We start from the raw sequence: 22,171 nt of genomic DNA, 5'->3' as shown, positions 1-22,171 counted from the left end.
TAATAAAACTGGAGTGATGTCAGATTGTTAATAAAACTGGAGTGATGTCAGATTGTTAATAAAACTGGAGTGATGTCAGATTGTTAATAAAACTGGAGTGATGTCAGATTGTTAATAAAACTGGAGTGATGTCAGATTGTTAATAAAACTGGAGTGATGTCAGATTGTTAATAAAACTGGAGTGATGTCAGATTGTTAATAAAACTGGAGTGATGTCAGATTGTTAATAAAACTGGAGTGATGTCAGATTGTTAATAAAACTGGAGTGATGTCAGATTGTTAATAAAACTGTTCATTTACCGTTTTTTTATATATAAAAGCCTCCATGCTGCAAGTTGAAACTACAACCTGCAAAAATACGTACTTTCAAAATAAATGTCATGAATTTAGATTGGATGTCAGAATAGTCTTTCCTTGGTGTTGCTAGGTGGGATAGCCCCAATGTCAAAACACAGTTTTAACCTGTCCGAATCAATAAGCAATTTCCAGAAACAACAAGAGGCAATAAATCACTGATATATCTATTAGGGTGGAAATCAGGCTAACATTCTATTGATGCTAACACAACTAAAAAAAAACACATGGAAATGGGAGATATCTTTTACCTCACTGGTTAGAGGACAACCTGCAGAAGACAGTCAGCTACATTTTGGAGTGATGCATTTAAATTTAGGGGTCGCTAAGCAAAGGAACACAACACTTATTTGTCATCACTCATATAAATATCACGTTGAAATCAATTGTGCCGAGAGAAGGAGATGAGGTTGCACTTCCTGTTAAAACTAACAGCTCAAAAACCACAAGGAATCTGGGAATAATGTGTACATCATTGGTTAGAGTACAATTTGTAGAAAACAGCTAGCTACATTTTGAAGTGTTGCATTTTGATTCAAGTGGGTCCCCGACGAGGTAAGTCTAACACAACACGATGTTAATCACATAAATAGTACTCTTTCATTTCAGACCCTGAATTTTTCCCCTGATGAAGCTCATATCCATATCATGCTGAAATCAATAGAACAGGGGGCAAATGTTTAGGGTTCTACATTATGACATCATTAAAATACTCCTACTATAATGTTAAAACATTCTACATTGTGACATCATTAAAATACTTCTACTACAATGTTAAATCATTCTACATTGTGACCTCATTAAAATACTCCTACTACAATGTTAAAACATTCTACATTGTGACATTATTTCATTGATATCATGAAACAAGTCCTTCATGTATGTACTTTCTGATGTTTTATCAGAGATCTTTTACCAGAGTAACTCTTCCCACATTGATCACAGCTATGAGGTTTCTCTCCTGTGTGTGTTCTCCGGTGTGCAATCAGGATATTTGCCTGAGTGAAACTCTTCCCACATTGATCACAGCTAAAAGGTTTCTCTCCTGTGTGTGTTCTCTGGTGCATAGTCAGACAGCTAGATGTAACAAAACTCTTCGCACATTGATCACAGCTATAAGGTTTCTCTCCAGTGTGTGTTCTCAAATGTACCATCAGGTTGCTTGAGTGAGTAAACCTCTTCTCACATTGACTACAGCTATAAGGTTTCTCTCCTGTGTGTGTTCTCTCGTGAATAGTCAGCTGGCTAGATGAAGTAAAACTCTTCCCACATTGACTACAGCTATAAGGTCTATCTCCTGTGTGTGTTCTCTGATGTGTTTTCAGGCTGCTTGGAACATTAAAACTCTTCCCACATCGATCACAGCTATAAGGTTTCTCACCAGTGTGTATTCTCTGGTGTATAGTCAGACTGCTAGATGTAACAAATCTCTTCCCACATTGATCACAGCTATAAGGTTTCTCTCCTGTGTGTGTTTTCTGGTGTGCTTTCAGGCTGCTTGTAACACTAAAACTCTTCCCACATTGATCACAGCTATTAGGTTTCTCTCCCGTGTGGATTCTCAGATGTCTTTTAAGGTCAGCTGAAGAGGGGAATCTCTTCCCACAGTCAGAGCAGCGGTGAGGATTCTTCCCTGTGGGTTTCCGCTGGTGTTTGAGGTGTTCTGATGTGGAGAGACTCTTCTCTGTCTCTTCAGCATCATGATGTTGTTGAGGCTCCCCAGAGGATCCACGATAGTCACATCCTTCTCCTGTGTGAACAACAAAGTCAGACAGATGGTTAAAGGCCCACAACAGCAGTAATCCACTGTTTATTTTAACTAAAAAGTGATGAACATGATGTTGTGTCCAAACTTGTTTAACAATTGTCTTAAGACAGAAGGAGCGGCAGGGTAGCCTAGTGGTTAGAGCGTTGTACTAGTAACCGAAAGGTTGCAAGTTCATATCCCCGAGCTGACAAGGTACAAATCTGTTGTTCTGCCCCTGAACAAGGCAGTTAACCCACTAGGCCGTCATTGAAAATAAGAATTTGTTCTTAACTGACTTGCCGAGTTAAATAAAGGTTAAATAAAGGTTAAATAAAAAATGAATTTTCTTCTTCGGGTTTCTTTTTTTCTTCGGCAAGTTAAGGTGAGACATCTGTTTCTCAAACTAGACATTTCTAATGTACCTGACCACCCCAGTAAAACTAATCCCGTCTGAATAGGGCTGTTTCCTGTTTCTCAAACTAGGCATTTCTAATGTACCTGCCCACCCCAGTAAAACTAAACATATCCTAATAGGGCTGTTTCCTGTTTCTCAAACTAGACATTTCTAATGTACCTGCCCACCCCAGTAAAACTAAACATATCCTAATAGGGCTGTTTCCTGTTTCTCAAACTAGACATTTCTAATGTACCTGCCCACCCCAGTAAAACTAATCATATCCTAATAGGGCTGTTTCCTGTTTCTCAAACTAGACATTTCTAATGTACCTGCCCACCCCAGTAAAACTAATCATATCCTAATAGGGCTGTTTCCTGTTTCTCAAACTAGACATTTCTAATGTACCTGCCCACCCCAGTAAAACTAATCATATCCTAATAGGGCTGTTTCCTGTTTCTCAAACTAGACATTTCTAATGTACCTGCCCACCCCAGTAAAACTAATCATATCCTAATAGGGCTGTTTCCTGTTTCTCAAACTAGACATTTCTAATGTACCTGCCCACCCCAGTAAAACTAATCATATCCTAATAGGGCTGTTTCCTGTTTCTCAAACTAGACATTTCTAATGTACCTGCCCACCCCAGTAAAACTAATCCCATCCTAATAGGGCTGTTTCCTGTTTCTCAAACTAGACATTTCTAATGTACCTGCCCACCCCAGTAAAACTAAACATATCCTAATAGGGCTGTTTCCTGTTTCTCAAACTAGACATTTCTAATGTACCTGCCCACCCCAGTAAAACTAATCATATCCTAATAGGGCTGTTTCCTGTTTCTCAAACTAGACATTTCTAATGTACCTGACCACCCCAGTAAAACTAACCCCATCCTAATAGGGCTGTTTCCTCATCTCTGCTGCTGCTGCTGCCTCCGCCGCATCCTGACCCAGTCTGTAATACCTACATGTTTCAAGCAAACCACCATAATCCCTGTGCACAAGAACCAAGCCAACTGGTTTAAATGGTTTAAATAGCACTCACATCTGTAGCCATGAAATGCTTTGAAAGGCTACTTCATGGCTCACATCAGCACCATCATCCCAGAAACCCTAGACCCACTCCAATTCACATACCGCCCCAACAGATCCACAGATGATTGCAATCTCTATTGCACTCCACACTGCCCTTTCCCACCTGGACAAAAGGAACACCTATGTGAGAATGTTATTCATTGACTACAGCTCAGCGTCCAACACCATAGTCCTTCAAAGCTCATCACTAAGCTAAGGACCCGGGGGTGAGGGGCTCTCTGGGATCCATCCGTCTTGGATGGTTTGTGACCTGGCGGTTGAGAGCTTGGGCCGGTGGCCAACAGGAGCTTGGTGAGAGATCTGTCGACGTTCCCTTGGGCGGGGCGCTTGACCCTGGTTGCTCCTGTGTGTCGCTCTGGACGGGAGTCTGCAAGATGACTAAGTGTAATGTAAATGTTGAGCAGCTTGTTTTAATAATCAATTTCTTTAAAAAAAAATAATCTGCCATACTGATCCTCTACTTCCAAGTTCACCCACAACTGTATGGCAGCGCAACACTCCAACACCATCATTAAGCTGGCTGACAACCAGACGGTGGTAGGCCTGATCACAGATGATGATGAGACAGGCTATAGGGAGGAGGTCAGAGACTTGACAGTGTGGTGCCAGGATAACAACCTCTTCCTCAACGTGGGCAAGACAAAGGAGATGATCGTGGACTACAGGAAACGGAGGGCCGAACACGCCCCCATTCACATTGACAAAACACACCAAGACAGTCGTGAAGAGGGCACAACAAAGCCTATCCCCCCTCAGGAGACTGAAAAGATTTGGCATGGGTCCTCAGATCCGGCAGCTGCACCATCGAGGGCATCCTGAACGGTTGCATCACTACCTGGTATGGCAACTGCTCGGACTCCAACCGCAAGGCACTGCGTACGGCCCAGTACATCACTGGGGCCAAACATCCTGCCATCCAGGACCTCTATACCAGGCGGTGTCAGAGGAAGGCTCCAAAAATTGTCAAATGACTCCAGCCACCCAAGTGACAGACAGTACTCTCTGCTACCGCACAGCAAGCAGTACCAGATTGCCAAGCCTGGGACCAAAAGGCTCCTGAACAGCTTCTACCCCCAAACCATAAGACCGCTGGACAGCTAATCAAAATGGCCACCCAGACTATTTACATTGACCCCCACCTTTTTTCCCCCCTTAACTCACTACACTCCACCCGCACACTCACTACACTCTACCCGCACACTGACCAGACTCTACCTGCACACTGATCAGACTCTACCTGCACACTGACCAGACTCTACCTGCACACTGACCAGACTACCTGCACACTGACCACTCTCTACCTGCACACTGACCAGACTCTACCTGCACACTGACCAGACTCTACCTGCACACTGACCACTCTCTACCTGCACACTGACCACTCTCTACCTGCACACTGACCAGACTCTACCTGCACACTGACCAGACTCTACCTGCACACTCACCACTCTCTACCTGCACACTCACCACTCTCTACCTGCACACTCACCACTCTCTACCTGCACACTGACCAGACTCTACCTGCACACTGACCAGACTCTACCTGCACACTGACCAGACTCTACCTGCACACTCACCACTCTCTACCTGCACACTCACCACTCTCTACCTGCACACTCACCACTCTCTACCTGCACACTGACCAGACTCTACCTGCACACTGATCAGACTCTACCTGCACACTGACCAGGCTCTACCTGCACACTGACCAGACTCTACCTGCACACTGACCAGACTCTACCTGCACACTCACTACACACTGACCACTCTTTACCTGCACACTGACCAGACTCTACCTGCACACTGACCAGACTCTACCTGCACACTCACCACACTCTACCTGCACACTGACCACTCTCTACCTGCACACTGACCAGACTCTACCTGCACACTGACCAGACTCTACCTGCACACTGACCACTCTCTACCTGCACACTGACCAGACTCTACCTGCACACTGACCAGACTCTACCTGCACACTGACCAGACTCTACCTGCACACTGACCACTCTCTACCTGCACACTGACCAGACTCTACCTGCACACTGACCAGACTCTACCTGCACACTGACCAGACTCTACCTGCACACTGACCAGACTCTACCTGCACACTCACTACACTCTACCTGCACACTGACCACACTCTACCTGCACACTGACCAGACTCTACCTGCACACTCACTACACTCTACCTGCACACTGACCACACTCTACCTGCACACTGATCAGACTCTACCTGCTCACTGACCAGACTCTACCTGCACACTGACCAGACTCTACCTGCACACTGACCAGACTCTACCTGCACACTGACCAGACTCTACCTGCACACTGACCAGACTCTACCTGCACACTGACCAGACTCTACCTGCACACTCACTACACTCTACCTGCACACTGACCAGACTCTACCTGCACACTGACCAGACTCTACCTGCACACTGACCAGACTCTACCTGCACACTCTACCTGCACACTGACCAGACTCTACCTGCACACTCTACCTGCACACTGACCAGACTCTACCTGCACACTCACCACACTCTACCTGCACACTCTACCTGCACACTCACTACACTCTACCTGCACACTGACCAGACTCTACCTGCACACTCACCACACTCTACCTGCACACTCTACCTGCACACTCACTACACTCTACCTGCACACTGACCAGACTCTACCTGCACACTCACCACACTCTACCTGCACACTCTACCTGCACACTCACTACACTCTACCTGCACACTGACCAGACTCTACCTGCACACTCACCACACTCTACCTGCACACTCTACCTGCACACTCACCACACTCTACCTGCACACTCACCACACTCTACCTGCACACTCTACCTGCACACTCACTACACTCTACCTGCACACTCACCACACTCACCACACTCTACCTGCACACTCACCACACTCTACCTGCACACTCACCACTCTCTACCTGCACACTGACCAGACTCTACCTGCACACTCACTACACTCTACCTGCACACTCACTACACTCTGACCAGACTCTACCCATACACTCACCAAACTACCCGCACACTGACACTCCAACACTACTAGTGTTGCACAGGAATGTAACGGTAGCAAAACATTATGATACACTACATGACCAACAGGACACTTACATGACCAACGGGACACTACATGACCAACGGGACACTCACTACATGACCAACAGTATGTGGACACTACATGACCAACAGTATGTGGACCAACAGTATGTGGACACAGTATGTGGGAAAAGAATTGGCAGAATATTATACAATTTGACAGCTGTAACAACTTGACCCCCACAGGAAATCTACACTGGCAATTATAGAATATACTATATATCATAGGAACCTGGTAACACTATCATTATGACATCATGGATGAATTCTAGAATATACTATATAGCCTAGAAACCTGGTTAAATTATCATTATGACATCATGGATGAATTCTAGAATATACTATATAGCCTAGAAACCTGGTTAAACTATCATTATGACATCATGGATGAATTCTAGAATATACTATATATCCTAGAAACCTGGTTAAACTATCATTATGACATCATGGATGAATTCTAGAATATACTATATAGCCTAGAAACCTGGTTAAACTATCATTATGACATCATGGATGAATTCTAGAATATACTATATATCCTAGAAACCTGGTTAAACTATCATTATGACCTCATGGATCAATTCTAGAATATACTATATATCCTAGAAACCTGGTTAAACTATCATTATGACATCATAGATGAATTCTAGAATATATCCTAGAAACGTGGTTTAACTATTATTATAACATCATGGATGAATTCTAGAATATACTATATATCCTAGAAACCTGGTTAAACTATCATTATGACATCATAAATGAATTCTAGAATATACTATATATCCTAGAAACCTGGTTAAACTATCATTATGACATCATAGATGAATTCTAGAATATACTATATATCCTAGAAACCTGGTTAAACTATCATTATGACATCATGGATGAATTCTAGAATATACTATATATCCTAGAAACCTGGTTAAACTATCATTATGACCTCATGGATGAATTCTAGAATATACTATATAGCCTAGAAACCTGGTTAAACTATCATTATGACCTCATAAATGAATTCTAGAATATACTATATATCCTAGACAATTTGACCCCCACAGGAAATCTCCACTGGCAGTTATAGAAATACACATTTACTATATAATTATTGAAGAATATACCTTATAAATGCCTCAAAAATGTCAACAGTATTACCCTGTCAGAAACCAATACATAAGCTCATATAACACCTCTGTTTGTAAACAAACACTGTATAGCCTCAAAATCCGTTCCAAACTTTCATTTTGACCTTCTGGATGTCATGTCTTAGTATATAGTAAATATATATAGTGAAGCGACTGTCAAGTCAACACGTTATAACTGTTACGCCAGATGTCTGAACTTCTTGATGAGGTCGCTAGTTGTTGGGTTAAGGTTGCTACAATATCGTTCTCTATGAATTTGAGAGTGGTTACATTTCTCCAGACCCCATCCCTCAGCTATTAACAAAAACCAAGTCTCAGGGCAGCCATTCTGTTGCTGTTTAAATACTAGGTGGCCCCTTTAAAAAATTAATCAACCAACCTGCAGTTCAAACAATAACAAAGCTATCATTCCACCACTGTTTTGGTAAAAAGATGGATGGGGCTGGAGAAATGTAACTACTCTCAAATTCATAGACAGACCGATGGATGCAAGGACTGACCATCCATGATATCAACATTATAGTTTTAACCATGTTGAGGAAATACAGTGTTGATTTACATTGTTTATAAACATTGGAGTAAAAAAAGCTTATTTGGGTTCTGATGGGGTACAACAGTTGAACTAAGCTCATGAGGCATGTGTTATATTCTTCAATAATTAATGGCTATAAATAAATAATTTAAAAGTCACAATATGAATGTAGCAACTATAGATTTCCGCTTTAACACCACACATCAGTTCAACAATTGCAGAGTTTGTGCCTCTGTTTTTAAGACAGTACTTACTAGTGTTAGTCAGGGACCGGTTTCTCAAAACCATCTTACGCCTAAGTTCACCGTTAGAACCATTGGACGCTTTAAATTGCCTTTGGGAAACCGGGCCCAGATATCCAGTTTCCTCCTCTTCTTCCTCCTCCTTTTTCGATGTAACAGTCATCTCCCCCTCCTCCTCTTTCACATCAAAAACTGCATCCTCCTCTTTCTCTTCCTCTTCTTTTACTGTAACATCCTCCTCCTCTTTCACTCTGAACGCGTCTTCATCTACTGTCAATGTAACGTCTTTCTCTTCTTTCACTGTAACAGCTTCAACCTCTACTTGTTTTTGTATTGTGACATCCTCATCTTCCTTCTCCTCTTTCACAACAATGTTCAGCCACAGACCCTCTTTCTCCGTCCAGCAGATCTCTTCTTTAGAAGGAGAGTAGCTCAGTGAACTCATCGTCGGAGATGCTAGCTAGGTAAGCTAATGCTAACTTAACCAGCCCGCTAGCTGACCAAGCTTGAACAAAAACAACACCGTAAATATGAAATTAAATTGGATAAAATGTAATTGGATAACTAACTAGACGATATGAGTGGGTTTAAAACACGGTGGCTAATATACACTAAAGCGTCTAAAGAGCTTTATTGGTGCGTCTATTTTGTCTAGCAAGCTACCGAGGTGTCTGACTAACTGTTGCTGCTGATGAAAGAAGCGTTCCGTCCACTACATTATACGTCACACCAGCAGCATCGCCTTAAATTCCCAGACCGCCATCTGCTGACTGGAGTGTGTAACGCAGTTGAGTAAAATGTATATCTTATTTTCAGACAAAATGCTAAAGCGCAGGAAGAAATTAGAAGAAATTAGTCAAGGAAGTGAAGTCTCCGGAGGCATGCAGAGGCCAAATTGAGCTCCATTCCGCATTGCTGTGTGCTTCTGTGTGCTATGAATAGCTCTGCATTGACATGATTGGTTTAAGGTAGGTGAGGGCGGGGATACAACCTCACAAACTCAATTCCTTGACAACTTTCTTCACAACAGCTCTGCGCTGCTCTGCGAAGCACGAGAAGTATGACACTTTTGTTGGATAATATATCTATATATACCATATATATATTGTTGGGTATATATAAAGCTCCGCAGAACTGATCGATTTCCGCTAGACGTGACAGCTGCAGTCAAAATGTGCTATATTGTAAAATATCATGAAAACAAAAATGTAAAGTTAGACATTAGGGTTAGCAGTATGGTTAAGGTTAGCCATTAGGGTTAGCAGTATGGTTAAGGTTAGGCATTAGGGTTAGCAGTATGGTTAAGGTTAGGCATTAGGGTTAGCAGTATGGTTAAGGTTAGGCATTAGGGTTAGCAGTATGGTTAAAGTTAGGCATTAGGGTTAGCAGTATGGTTAAAGTTAGGCATTAGGGTTAGCAGTATGGTTAAAGTTAGGCATTAGGGTTAGCAGTATGGTTAAGGTTAGCCATTAGGGTTAGCAGTATGGTTAAGGTTAGGCATTAGGGTTAGCAGTATGGTTAAGGTTAGGCATTAGGGTTAGCAGTATGGTTAAAGTTGGGGTTATTTAAGGTTGGGGTTAGGCATTAGGGTTAGCAGTATGGTTAAGGTAAGGGTTAGCAGTATGGTTAAGGTAAGGGTTAGGCATTAGGGTTAGCAGTATGGTTAAGGTAAGGGTTAGCAGTATGGTTAAGGTAAGGGTTAGCAGTAATGGTTAAGGTAAGGGTTATTTAAGGTTGGGGTTAGGCATTAAGGTTAGCAGTATGGTTAAGGTAAGGGTTAGCAGTATGGTTAAGGTAAGGGTTAGGCATTAGGGTTAGCAGTATGGTTAAGGTAAGGGTTAGCAGTAATGGTTAAGGTAAGGGTTATTTAAGGTTGGGGTTAGGCATTAAGGTTAGCTGTAATGTTAAAGTTAAATCAGATTTTATAACTGTGGTACTAGCCTGTGCCTGTTGTGTATTTCAAGATTTTTTCATTTTCAACAAAATTGTACTGGATTAGTTGAAAACTGATACTAAAGTTATATACTATTTTGACACGTGGAAGATGTACTGAATTGATATGGTTTATCGTACTAAAATGGACCAAGATGTGTTGATTTTGCACATACTTGTTGATTGGTCGGCCATTGGGTTCATTTGTTTTGCAATATGTTCAAATCAAATCAAGCTTTATTTATACAGCACATTTCAGACACGGATACAACACAATGGGCTTCACACGTAATAAGAAACTATGAAAATACAAACTGAAATGTTTACAACCCAACGAACATAAAAGCATAGAAAAACTAAAGAATAACAATGAAACTGAGACTAATGATCATTCTAAGGAAAATACATTATGATTAAAAATAGTAAGAATAGGATGTAATACCCAACCAGAAATATAAGCTTGTTTTACTACAATGTTAGTAAACAATATAATTGTACCAATAAAAACTCAGTTAGTCGTATAAATTGTGATTACTAAATGTTACATTACATTGAAATATTATGAAATATCAAAACCGAATATACACCCCTTTGTTAATATGTAGTGGCAATACTTCACTTAATGGTGAGGCATGGAATAATAAAACATGTATATTTTGTCAGGCTGAATGTTTGAAATATGAGGTGATTTGAGTCATGCTTCTTCAGTAGTGGAATAAAGACAATTAGCATTTGAATGTTGTAAAGAAATACTATGTGTTAATGCTGGAATGATGTATGATTGTTTAAAAAAATCGTTCATAAGTTGGTCCAAGTTTTAAAAATTATACCGCATCCATATGTATAGGCTGCAAGTACGTTGGAATTGAGTTGTTTTGATGTCATTGAAACCTGGAAACAGTTTGTTCAACTTTCAACCAAAACCGAACGTAGATTGGACGTCGGACATAGTCTTATTTTCAACGTCTTTTCAACAACATTTTGATAGGCGGGATAGCCCCAATGTCAAAACAATTTTAACGTGTAAAAATCAATAACCAATATGCAGAAACAGTTTGTGATACATTGAAAACCTAAACATAATTTTTACTATCGAAACAAACATGTTTAACATGTTAATCACATCTCTTGTATTTATGTTCCACATGTTAATCACATCTCTTGTATTTATGTTCCACATGTTAATCACATCTCTTGTATTTATGTTCCACATGTTAATCACATCTCTTGTATTTATGTTCCACATGTTAATCACATCTCTTGTATTTATGTTCCACATGTTAATCACATCTCTTGTATTTATGTTCCACATGTTAATCACATCTCTTGTATTTATGTTCCACATGTTAATCACATCTCTTGTATTTATGTTCCACATGTTAATCACATCTCTTGTATTTATGTTCCACATGTTAATCACATCTCTTGTATTTATGTTCCACATGTTAATCACATCTCTTGTATTTATGTTCCACATGTTAATCACATCTCTTGTATTTATGTTCCGCATGTTAATCACATCTCTTGTATTTATGTTCCACATGTTAATCACATCTCTTGTATTTATGTTCCACATGTTAATCACATCTCTTGTATTTATGTTCCGCATGTTAATCACATCTCTTGTATTTATGTTCCACATGTTAATCACATCTCTTGTATTTATGTTCCACATGTTAATCACATCTCTTGTATTTATGTTCCACATGTTAATCACATCTCTTGTATTATTTTTAAACGAGCACCTTACAAACTGCACAAGTACCAACAACGTTGTTGTTTTGACAATACATCACTGATATCAATTAGGGGGGAAATCAGATTGTAAGTGCTGTTGAAACTAACACAACTTAAACAAACACATTAAAATGGGAGATATCTTTTACCTCACTGGTTAGACGACAACCTGCAGAAGACAGTCAGCTACATTTGGGAGGGATGCATTTAAATCTAGAGGTCCCCAAAACTAAGAAAAACTCAACACTTATTCGTCATTACTCATATCGATATCACGTTGAAATCAATTGGGCGAGAGGGGGGAGATGAGTTTTCACGTCCTGTTAAAACAGCTCAAACAACACACGGAATGTGGGAATAATGTGTACATCCCTGGTTAGAGGACAACTTGTAGAAAACAGCTAGATACATTTTGGAGTGTTGCAGTTTGATTCAAGTAGGTCACCAACGCGGGAAGTGAAACGCAACACTTTATTTGTGTTAATGTTAATCATATAAACAGTACTCTTTCAATTCAGAGCCTGTATTTTTCCCAATGAGGCTAATATCCATATCATGCTGAAATAAATAGAACAGGGGGCAAATGTTTAGGGTTCTACACTGTGACATCATTAAGATACTCCTTCTACTATGTTAAAGCATTCTACATTATGACATCATTAGAACACTCCTACTACAATGTTAAAACATTCTACATTATGACATCATTAGAACACTCCTTCTACAATGTTAAAACATTCTACATTGTGACATTTCATTGATATCATGAAACAACTCCTTCATGTATGTATTTTCTGATGTTTAATCAGAGCTCTTTTACCAGCGTAATTCTTGCCACATTGATCACAGCTATGAGGTTTCTCTGTGTGTTCTCCGGTGTGCTATCAGGATATTTGCCTGAGTAAACATCTTCCCAAATTTGTATTTAATTTCACCTTTATTTAACTAGGCAAGCCAGTTAAGAACAAATTCTTATTTTCAATGACGGCCCAGGAAGTGGGTTAACTGCCTTGTTCAGGGGCAGAACGACAGATTTGTACCATGTCACCTCGGGGATTCGAACTTGCATTGATTACAGCCGCAAGATTTCTATTCTGTGTGTGTTCTCTGGTGTGATATCATGTTCCTTGAGTGAGTAAAACTCCTCCCACATTGATCACAGCTATAAGGCTTTTCTCCTGTGTGTGTTTTCTCGTGTGATTTTAAATTTTGGGACGAAACAAAACTCTTTCCACAGTCAGAGCAGTGGTAAGGTTTATCTCCTGTGTGTGTTCTCTTGTGTATAGTCAGCTGACTAGATGAAGTAAAACTCTTGCCACATTGATCACAGCTATAAGGTTTCTCTCCAGTGTGCATTCTCAAATGTACCATCAGGTTGCTTGAGTGACTAAATCTCTTCCCACATTGATCACAGCTATAAGGCTTCTCACCTGTGTGTGTTTTCTGGTGTGATTTTAAATATTGTGAAGAAACAAAACATTTTACACAGTCAGAGCAGTGGTAAGGTTTCGCTATTGTGTGTGTTCTCTTGTGTGATTTTAAATATTGGGAAGACACAAAACTCCTTCCACAGTCAGAGCAGTGGTAAGGTTTCTCTCCTGTGTGTATTCTCTGGTGTATAGTCAGCTGGTTAGATGTAGTAAAACTCTTCCCACACCGATCACAACTATAAGGTTTCTCTCCTGTGTGTGTTCTCTGGTGTGTAGTCAGAATGCTAGATGTAACAAAACTCTTCCCACATTGATCACAACTATAAGATTTCTCTCTTGTGTGTGTTTTCTGGTGTGCTTTCAGACTGCTTGTAACACTAAAACTCTTCCCACATTGATCACAACTATAAGATTTCTCTCCTGTATGGATTCTCTGGTGTCTTTTAAGGTCTGTTGAAGAGGTGAATCTCTTCCCACAGTCAGAGCAGCGGTGAAGTTTCTTCCCTGTGGGTTTCCGCTGGTGTTTCTTGAGGTGTTCTGATCTGGAGGGACTCTCCTCTGCCTCGTCAGCTTCATGATGTTGTTGAGGCTCTCCAGATGATCCCCGATAGTCAGGTCTCTCTCCTGTGTGAACAACAAAGTCAGACAGATAGTTAAAGGCCCACAACAGCAGAAATCCACTGTTTATATGAGCTTAAGATGATGCCCATGATTGTGTACAACAATGTACGTCTGTAATTCATGTTTAAAAGCTTTCACAAACTTTGACTATTTTCTTAACTTCCTGATGGTAGCATCCCACCTGGTCAACATCCGGTGAAATTGCAGAGAACGAAATTCAAACTGAAGAATTATAAATATTTAACTTTCATAAAATCACAAGTGTAATACATTAAAATAAAGCTTAACTTCTTGTTAATCCAGCCGCTGTGTCAGATTTCAAAAAGGCTTTACGGCGAAAGCAAACCGTGCGATTATCTGAGGACAGCGCCCCGCATACAAAAGCATGAAAAACATATTCAACCATGCATAAATGCCTTACCTTTGATGGTCTTCTTCTGTTGGCACTCCAAAAGGTCCCAGATACATCACAAATGGTACTTTTTTTCGATAATGTCCTTTATATCCATAAAAACTCAGTTTAGCTGGCGCGCTTCAGTCAATAATCCATAATAATAATCCATATATATATATATTTTTAAAAAAGAGAGAGAGAGAGGGAGGTTATCTAGTTATGGATGCACCAAAGCCCCATATACTACCCACCATTGCGACCTGTACGCTCTCGTTGGCTGGCCCTCGCTTCATACTCGTCGCCAAACCCACTGGCTCCATGTCATCTACAAGACCCTGCTAGGTAAAGTCCCCCCTTATCTCAGCTCGCTGGTCACCATAGCATCTCCCACCCGTAGCACACGCTCCAGCAGGTATATCTCTCTAGTCACCCCCAAAACCAATTCTTTCTTTGGCCGCCTCTCTTTCCAGTTCTCTGCTGCCAATGACTGGAACAAACTACAAAAATCTCTGAAACTGGAAACACTTATCTCCCTCACTAGCTTTAAGCACCAACTGTCAGAGCAGCTCACAGATTACTGCACCTGTACATAGCCCACCTATAATTTAGCCCTATCAACTACCTCTTTCCCAACTGTATTTTATTTATTTATTTATTTTGCTCCTTTGCACCCCATTCTTTTTATTTCTACTTTGCACATTCTTCCATTGCAAAACTACCATTCCAGTGTTTTACTTGCAATATTGTATTTACCTTGCCACCATGGCCTTTTTGCCTTTACCTCCCTTCTCACCTCATTTGCTCACATTGTATATAGACTTGTTTATACTTTATTATTGACTGTATGTTTGTTTTACTCCATGTGTAACTCTGTGTTGTTGTATCTGTCGAACTGCTTTGCTTTATCTTGGCCAGGTCGCAATTGTAAATGAGAACTTGTTCTCAACTTGCCTACCTGGTTAAATAAAGGTAAAATAAATAAATAAATAAATGGATGTAGTATATATAAACAGTAGCAGTATATTGGTGAACAGATGGTGAACAGTTTATTTAGTAATAACCTGGTAAATCTAGACGGTTGAATGGTCCCAGATGGTGAACAGTTTATTTAGTAATAACCTGGTAAATCTAGACTGTTGAATGGTCCCAGATGGTGAACAGTTTACTTAGTAATAACCTGGTAAATCTAGACTCTTGAATGGTCCCAGATGGTGAACAGTTTATTTAGAAGTAATAACCTGGTAAATCTAGACTGCTGAATGGTCCCAGATGGTGAACAGTTTATTTAGTAATAACCTGGTAAATCTAGACTGTTGAATGGTCCCAGATGGTGAACAGTTTATTTAGAAGTAATAACCTGGTAAATCTAGACTGTTGAATGGTCCCAGTTGGTGAACAGTTTATTTAGTAATAACCTGGTAAATCTAGACTGTTGAATGGTCCCAGATGGTGAACAGTTTACTTAGTAATAACCTGGTAAATCTAGATTGTTGAATGGTCCCAGATGATGAACAGTTTATTTAGAAGTAATAACCTGGTAAATCTAGACTGTTGAATGGTCCCAGATGGTGAACAGTTTATTTAGTAATAACCTGGTAAATCTAGACTGTTGAATGGTCCCAGATGGTGAACAGTTTACTTAGTAATAACCTGGTAAATCTAGATTGTTGAATGGTCCCAGATGATGAACAGTTTATTTAGAAGTAATAACCTGGTAAATCTAGACTGTTGAATGGTCCCAGATGGTGAACAGTTTATTTAGTAATAACCTGGTAAATCTAGACTGTTGAATGGTCCCAGATGGTGAACAGTTTATTTAGTAATAACCTGGTAAATCTAGACTGTTGAATGGTCCCAGATGGTGAACAGTTTATTTAGAAGTAATAACCTGGTAAATCTAGACTGTTGAATGGTCCCAGATGGTGAACAGTTTATTTAGTAATAACCTGGTAAATCTAGACTGTTGAATGGTCCCAGATGGTGAACAGTTTATTTAGAAGTAATAACCTGGTAAATCTAGACTGTTGAATGGTCCCAGATGGTGAACAGTTTATTTAGAAGTAATAACCTGGTAAATCTAGACTGTTGATGGTGAACAGCAGTTTATTTAGAAGCCAGACATTTAATTCACATACAGTGATGATGTCATCTCACGGGGACGTGATCTAGATAGTCTGCTTCCCCAGTCATCTGTAATAATAATAATTCACAGACAGTGATGATGTCATCTCACGGGGACGTGCTCTAGATAGTCTGCTTCCCCAGTCATCTGTAATAATAATAATTCACAGACAGTGATGATGTCATCTCACGGGGACGTGATCTAGATAGTCTGCTTCCCCAGTCATCTGTAATAATAATAATTCACAGACAGTGATGATGTCATCTCACGGGGACGTGCTCTAGATAGTCTGCTTCCCCAGTCATCTGTAATAATAATAATTCACAGACAGTGATGATGTCATCTCACGGTGATTTACAGTTTGTTGCCAAAACAAACAGCAGGAATTTAAATAGCCACAAGCAAGGGACTAACTGAGGCTAACTGCATCACGTGATCCAAAGTAAACGGGCTAGTCCAATAGACTGTCGACCAATCATGTTCAGGTTGTCACGCTGTGTCACGTGGTTGCTAAGCGAATCGTCAGAAAATCCTTTATAAAAGTCAGGGTTTGAGTCGAGAACACTGCCTATTTTCCTCAAAAGTACAGTACCAGTCAAAAGTTTGAACGCGCCTACTCATTCAAGGGTTTTTATTTATTTATTTTTTACTATTTTCTACATTGTAGAATAATAGTGAAGGCATCAAAACTATGAAATAACACATATGGAATCAGGTAATTACCAAAAAAAGTGTTCAACAAATCAAAACATATTTTAGATTCTTTAAAGTAGCCACCCTTTGCCTTCATGAGAGCTTTGCATTCTCTCACTCAGCTTCATGAGGTTGTCACCTGGAATGCTTTTCCAACAGTCTTGAAGGAGTTCCCACATATGCTGAGCACTTGTTGGCTGCTTTTTCTTCACTCTGCAGTCCAGCTTATCCCAAACCATCTCAATTGCGTTGAGGTCGGGTGGTTATGGAGGCCAGGTCTCCTTCTTGGTCAAATAGCCCTTACACAGCCTGGAGGTGTGTTTTGGGTCATTGTCCTGTTGAAAAACAAATGATAGTCCCACTAAGCGAAAGCCAGATGGGATGGCGCATTGCTATTTTAGCCATGCTGTTAAGTGTGCCATGACTTCTGAAGAAATCACCAATAGTGTCACCAGCAAAGCACCCCCACTCCATCACACCTCCTCCTCCATGCTTCACGGTGGGAACCACACATGCGGAGATCATCCATTCACCTACTCTGCATCTCACAAAGACACAGCGGTTGGAACCAACAATCTCAAATTTGGACTCATCAGGACAGATTTCCACCGGTCTACTGTTCATTGCTCGTATTTCTTGGCCCAAGTAAGTATCTTCTTCTTGTTATTGGTGTTATTTAGTAGTGGTTTCTTTGCAGCAATTCGACCATTAAGGCCTGATTTCACACAATCTCCTCTGAACAGTTGATGTTGAGATGAGTCTGTTACTTGAACTGTGAAGCATTTATTTGGTCTGCAATTTCTGAGGCTGGTAACTCTAAAGAACTTATCCTCTGCAGCAGAGGTAACTCTGGGTCTTCCTTTCCTGTGGCGGGTCCTCATGAGAGACAGTTTCATCATTGTGCTTGATGGTTTTTGCGACTGCACTTGAAGAAACTTTCAAAGTTTTCCGGATTGACTGACAGTCATGTCTTAAAGTAATGATGGACTGTCATTTCTCTTTGCTTATTTGAGCTGTTCTTGCCATAATATGGACTTGGTCGTTTACAAAATAGGGCTATACCACCCCTACCTTGTCACAACACAACTGATTTGTTCAAACACATTAAGAAGGGAAGAAATTCCACAAATTAACTTAACAAGGCACACCTGTTAATTGAAATGCATTCCAGGTACCTCATGAAGCTGGTTGAGAGAATGCCAATAGTGTGCAACGCTGTCATCAAGGCAAAGGGTGGCTGCTTTGAAGAGTTGAAAATATAAATATAATTTGATGTGTTTAACACTTTTTTGGTTACTACTTGATTCCATATGTGTTATTTCATAGTATTGATGTCTTCACTATTATTCTACAATGTAGAAAATAGTAAAAATAGAGAAAGGGCATTGAATGAGTAGGTGTGTCCAAATTTTGACTGGTATATTCAACAGTTAGGCAATTGATTATGGACCTAATGAAGTTGGGGTTTGCTCTCTCCTCAATTTTCTTAGACAATTAAGCTAAGACCAATTCATCCCTAAGGTGTTCGATGGTGTTGAGATCAGGGCTCTGTGCAGGCAAGTCAAGTTCATCCACACCAAACCTCGACAAACCAATTCTGTTTGGATTTCGCTTTATGCACAGGGGGCATTGTCATGCTGCAACAGGAAAGAGACTTCCACAAACTGTTCCCAAAACTGTTGGAAGCACAGAATCATCTAGAATGTCAGAATGCTGTAGCACTAAGATTTCCCTAAAGGGGAACTAAAGGGCCCGAACCATGAAAAAACATCCCCAGATCATTATTCCTCTTCCACCAAACTTTACAGTTTAATGAACTATGCATTCAGACAGGTTCTCCTGGCATCCGCCAAACTTTACAGTTTAATGAACTATGCATTCAGACAGGTTCTCCTGGCATCCGCTAAACCCAGTTTAATGAACTATGCATTCAGACAGGTTCTCCTGGCATCTGCTAAACCCAGTTTAATGAACTATGCATTCAGACAGGTTCTCCTGGCATCCGCTAAACCCAGTTTAATTAACTATGCATTCAGACAGGTTCTCCTGGCATCCGCTAAACCCAGTTTAATGAACTATGCATTCAGACAGGTTCTCCTGGCATCTGCTAAACCCAGTTTAATGAACTATGCATTCAGACAGGTTCTCCTGGCATCCGCTAAACCCAGATTCATCCGTCGGACTGCCAGATGGTGAAATGGGGATTCATCACTCTGCTCCAGAGTCCAATGGCGGCGAGCTTTACACCAAGCCGACGTTTGGCATTGCGCATGGTGATCTCAGGCTTGTGTGAGACTGCTGTGCCATGCAAACCCATTTCATGAAGCTCCCGACGAACAGTTCTTGTGCTGACGTTGCTTCCACAGGCAGTTTGGAACGCTCGGCGGTCCCGTTCTGTGACCTTGTGTGGCCTACCACTTAGCGGCTGAGCCGTTGTTGCTCCTAGAGGTTTCCACTTCACAATAACAGCACTTACAGTTGACCCGAGGCAGCTCTAACAGGGCAGAAATTTGACAAACTGACTTGTTGGAAAGGTTGCATCCCATGATGGTGCTACATTTAAAGGAAGAGCTCTTCAGTAAGGCCATTCTACTACCAGTGTTTGTCTATGGAAAGTGCACGGCTGTGTTCTCGATGTTATTCACCAGTCAGCAACGGATGTGGCTGAAATAGCTGAATCCACAAATTAGAATAGCTGTTTCCACAAAATGTTGTATATATAACGTATTTGCAACTGCTCTACAAAAATAAATCACGGTCAACAAAACAGCCCATCAACAGAACAATCGACCAGTAGACTACGGTCAACCCTTAAAAAAAAATTCTGAATATTATACAATGACTTATCAACAGCTCTAACAACTTGACCCCCACAGGAAATCTACACTGGTCATTCTAGAATATACTATATATCCTAGAAACCTGGTTAAACTATCATTATGACCTCATGGATGAATTCTAGAATATACTATATATCCTAGAAACCTGGTTAAACTATCATTATGACATCATGGATCAATTCTAGAATATACTATATATCCTAGAAACCTGGTTAAACTATCATTATGACATCATGGATCAATTCTAGAATATACTATATAGCCTAGAAACCTGGTTAAACTATCATTATGACATCATGGATGAATTCTAGAATATACTATATATCCTAGAAACCTGGTTAAACTATCATTATGACATCATGGACGAATTCTAGAATATACTATATATCCAAGAAACCTGGTTAAACTATCATTATGACATGATGGATGAATTCTAGAATATACTATATATCCTAGACAATTTGACCCACACAGGAAATCTACACGGGTAGTTATGGAAAGACCCATATAACTTGTATAACTTGTAAATTACTCAAATGATTCAACCGTATTACCCCACCAGAAACCAAAACATAAGCTTGTATAACACCACTGTTTGTAATAAGGGCACTATAAAGCCTAGAAACCTGGTTAAAACTATCATTTTGACCTTATGGGTGGCCAGTCCTTGTACTCATAGTGTAGTGAATTCAGGGGGAGCCCTGAGCGGGACTCAAACCTGGGTCCAGTGACTGTCAAGTCAACACCTTATAACTGTTACGCCAAGATGTCTGAACTTCTTCAGGAGGTTGGTTTACATTGTTTCTAAACATTGGAGTAAAAAAAGCTTATTTGGGTTCTGATGGGGTACAACAGTTGAACTAAGCTCATGAGGCATGTGTTATATTCTTCAAGAATCAATGGCTAGAAATTAATAATTTAAAAGTCAAAATATGGATATAGCAACTACAGATTTCCCCTTTGACACCAAACATCAGTTCAACAACTGCAGAGTTTGTGTCTATGTTTTTAAGACGGTACTTACTAGTGTTAGTCAGGGACCGGTTTCTCAAAACCATATTACTGCTAAGTTCACCGTTAGAACCATTGGACGCCTTGAGTTGCTTTTGGGAAACCGGGCTCAGATATCCAGTTTCCTCCTCCTTTTTCGATGTGACAGTCATCTCCCCCTCCTCCCCTACATCCTCCTCTTTCTCTTCCTCCTCTTCTTTTACTGTAACATCCTCCTCTTTCACTCTGAACGAGTCTTCCTCTTCTTTCACAGTAACGTCTTTCTCTTCTTGTTTCACGGTAAAAGCCTCAACCTCTACTTGTTTTTCTATTGTAACAGCCTTCTCTTCCTCCTCTTTCACGAGAGCTTCTTTCTCCGTCCAGCAGACCTCCTCTTCTTCAGCAGGAGGAGAGTAGCTTAGTGAACTCATGGTCGGGGATGTTAGATAGCTAGGCTAATGCTAACTTAACCAGCCCGCTAGCTGACTAATAACAACAACACCGTAAATATTAAATTAAATCGGATAACTAACTAGACGATAGAAGTGGGTTTAAAACACAGTGGCTAATATACACTAAAGCGTCTAAAGTAATGTATTGGTTCGTCTATTTTGTCTATCAAGCTACCGAGGTGGCTGACTAACTGTTGTTGCTGTTGAAAGAAAGAAAGTTCCGTCCACTAGATAATACGTCACACCAACAGCATCGCCTTAAAGTTTCAGACCGCCATCTGCTGCTTGGAGGCGGTAACGCAGTTGAAGGAAAATGTATATTTTATTT

The 22,171-nt window shown here is 40.5% G+C and overlaps 2 protein-coding genes across 2 annotated transcripts; both read right to left on the bottom strand.

The window, feature by feature from the left end:
- Nucleotides 1-278: 278 nt before the first annotated feature.
- Nucleotides 279-9,526, bottom strand: LOC118938408 (uncharacterized). Its single transcript, XM_036942269.2, has 2 exons — nt 8,645-9,526; nt 279-2,104 (listed from the first exon to the last, which is right to left on the bottom strand). Exons 1-2 carry the CDS (start codon nt 9,075-9,077, stop codon nt 1,230-1,232), a joined length of 1,308 nt encoding a protein of 435 aa, XP_036798164.2. The 5' UTR covers nt 9,078-9,526; the 3' UTR covers nt 279-1,229.
- Nucleotides 9,527-12,753: 3,227 nt separating this feature from the next.
- Nucleotides 12,754-22,048, bottom strand: LOC110487343 (uncharacterized). The gene is made up of 2 exons (XM_036942265.2): nt 21,426-22,048; nt 12,754-14,355 (listed from the first exon to the last, which is right to left on the bottom strand). Exons 1-2 carry the CDS (start codon nt 21,820-21,822, stop codon nt 13,391-13,393), a joined length of 1,362 nt encoding a protein of 453 aa, XP_036798160.2. The 5' UTR covers nt 21,823-22,048; the 3' UTR covers nt 12,754-13,390.
- Between the last annotated feature and the right edge of the window lie 123 nt (nt 22,049-22,171).

The sequence above is a fragment of the Oncorhynchus mykiss genome, chromosome 13 (genome assembly GCF_057628025.1).
Source record: "Oncorhynchus mykiss isolate SJ-2025 chromosome 13, ASM5762802v1, whole genome shotgun sequence".
NCBI classification, from domain to species: domain Eukaryota; kingdom Metazoa; phylum Chordata; class Actinopteri; order Salmoniformes; family Salmonidae; genus Oncorhynchus; species Oncorhynchus mykiss.
This window is presented reverse-complemented; position numbering and strand designations above follow the sequence as displayed.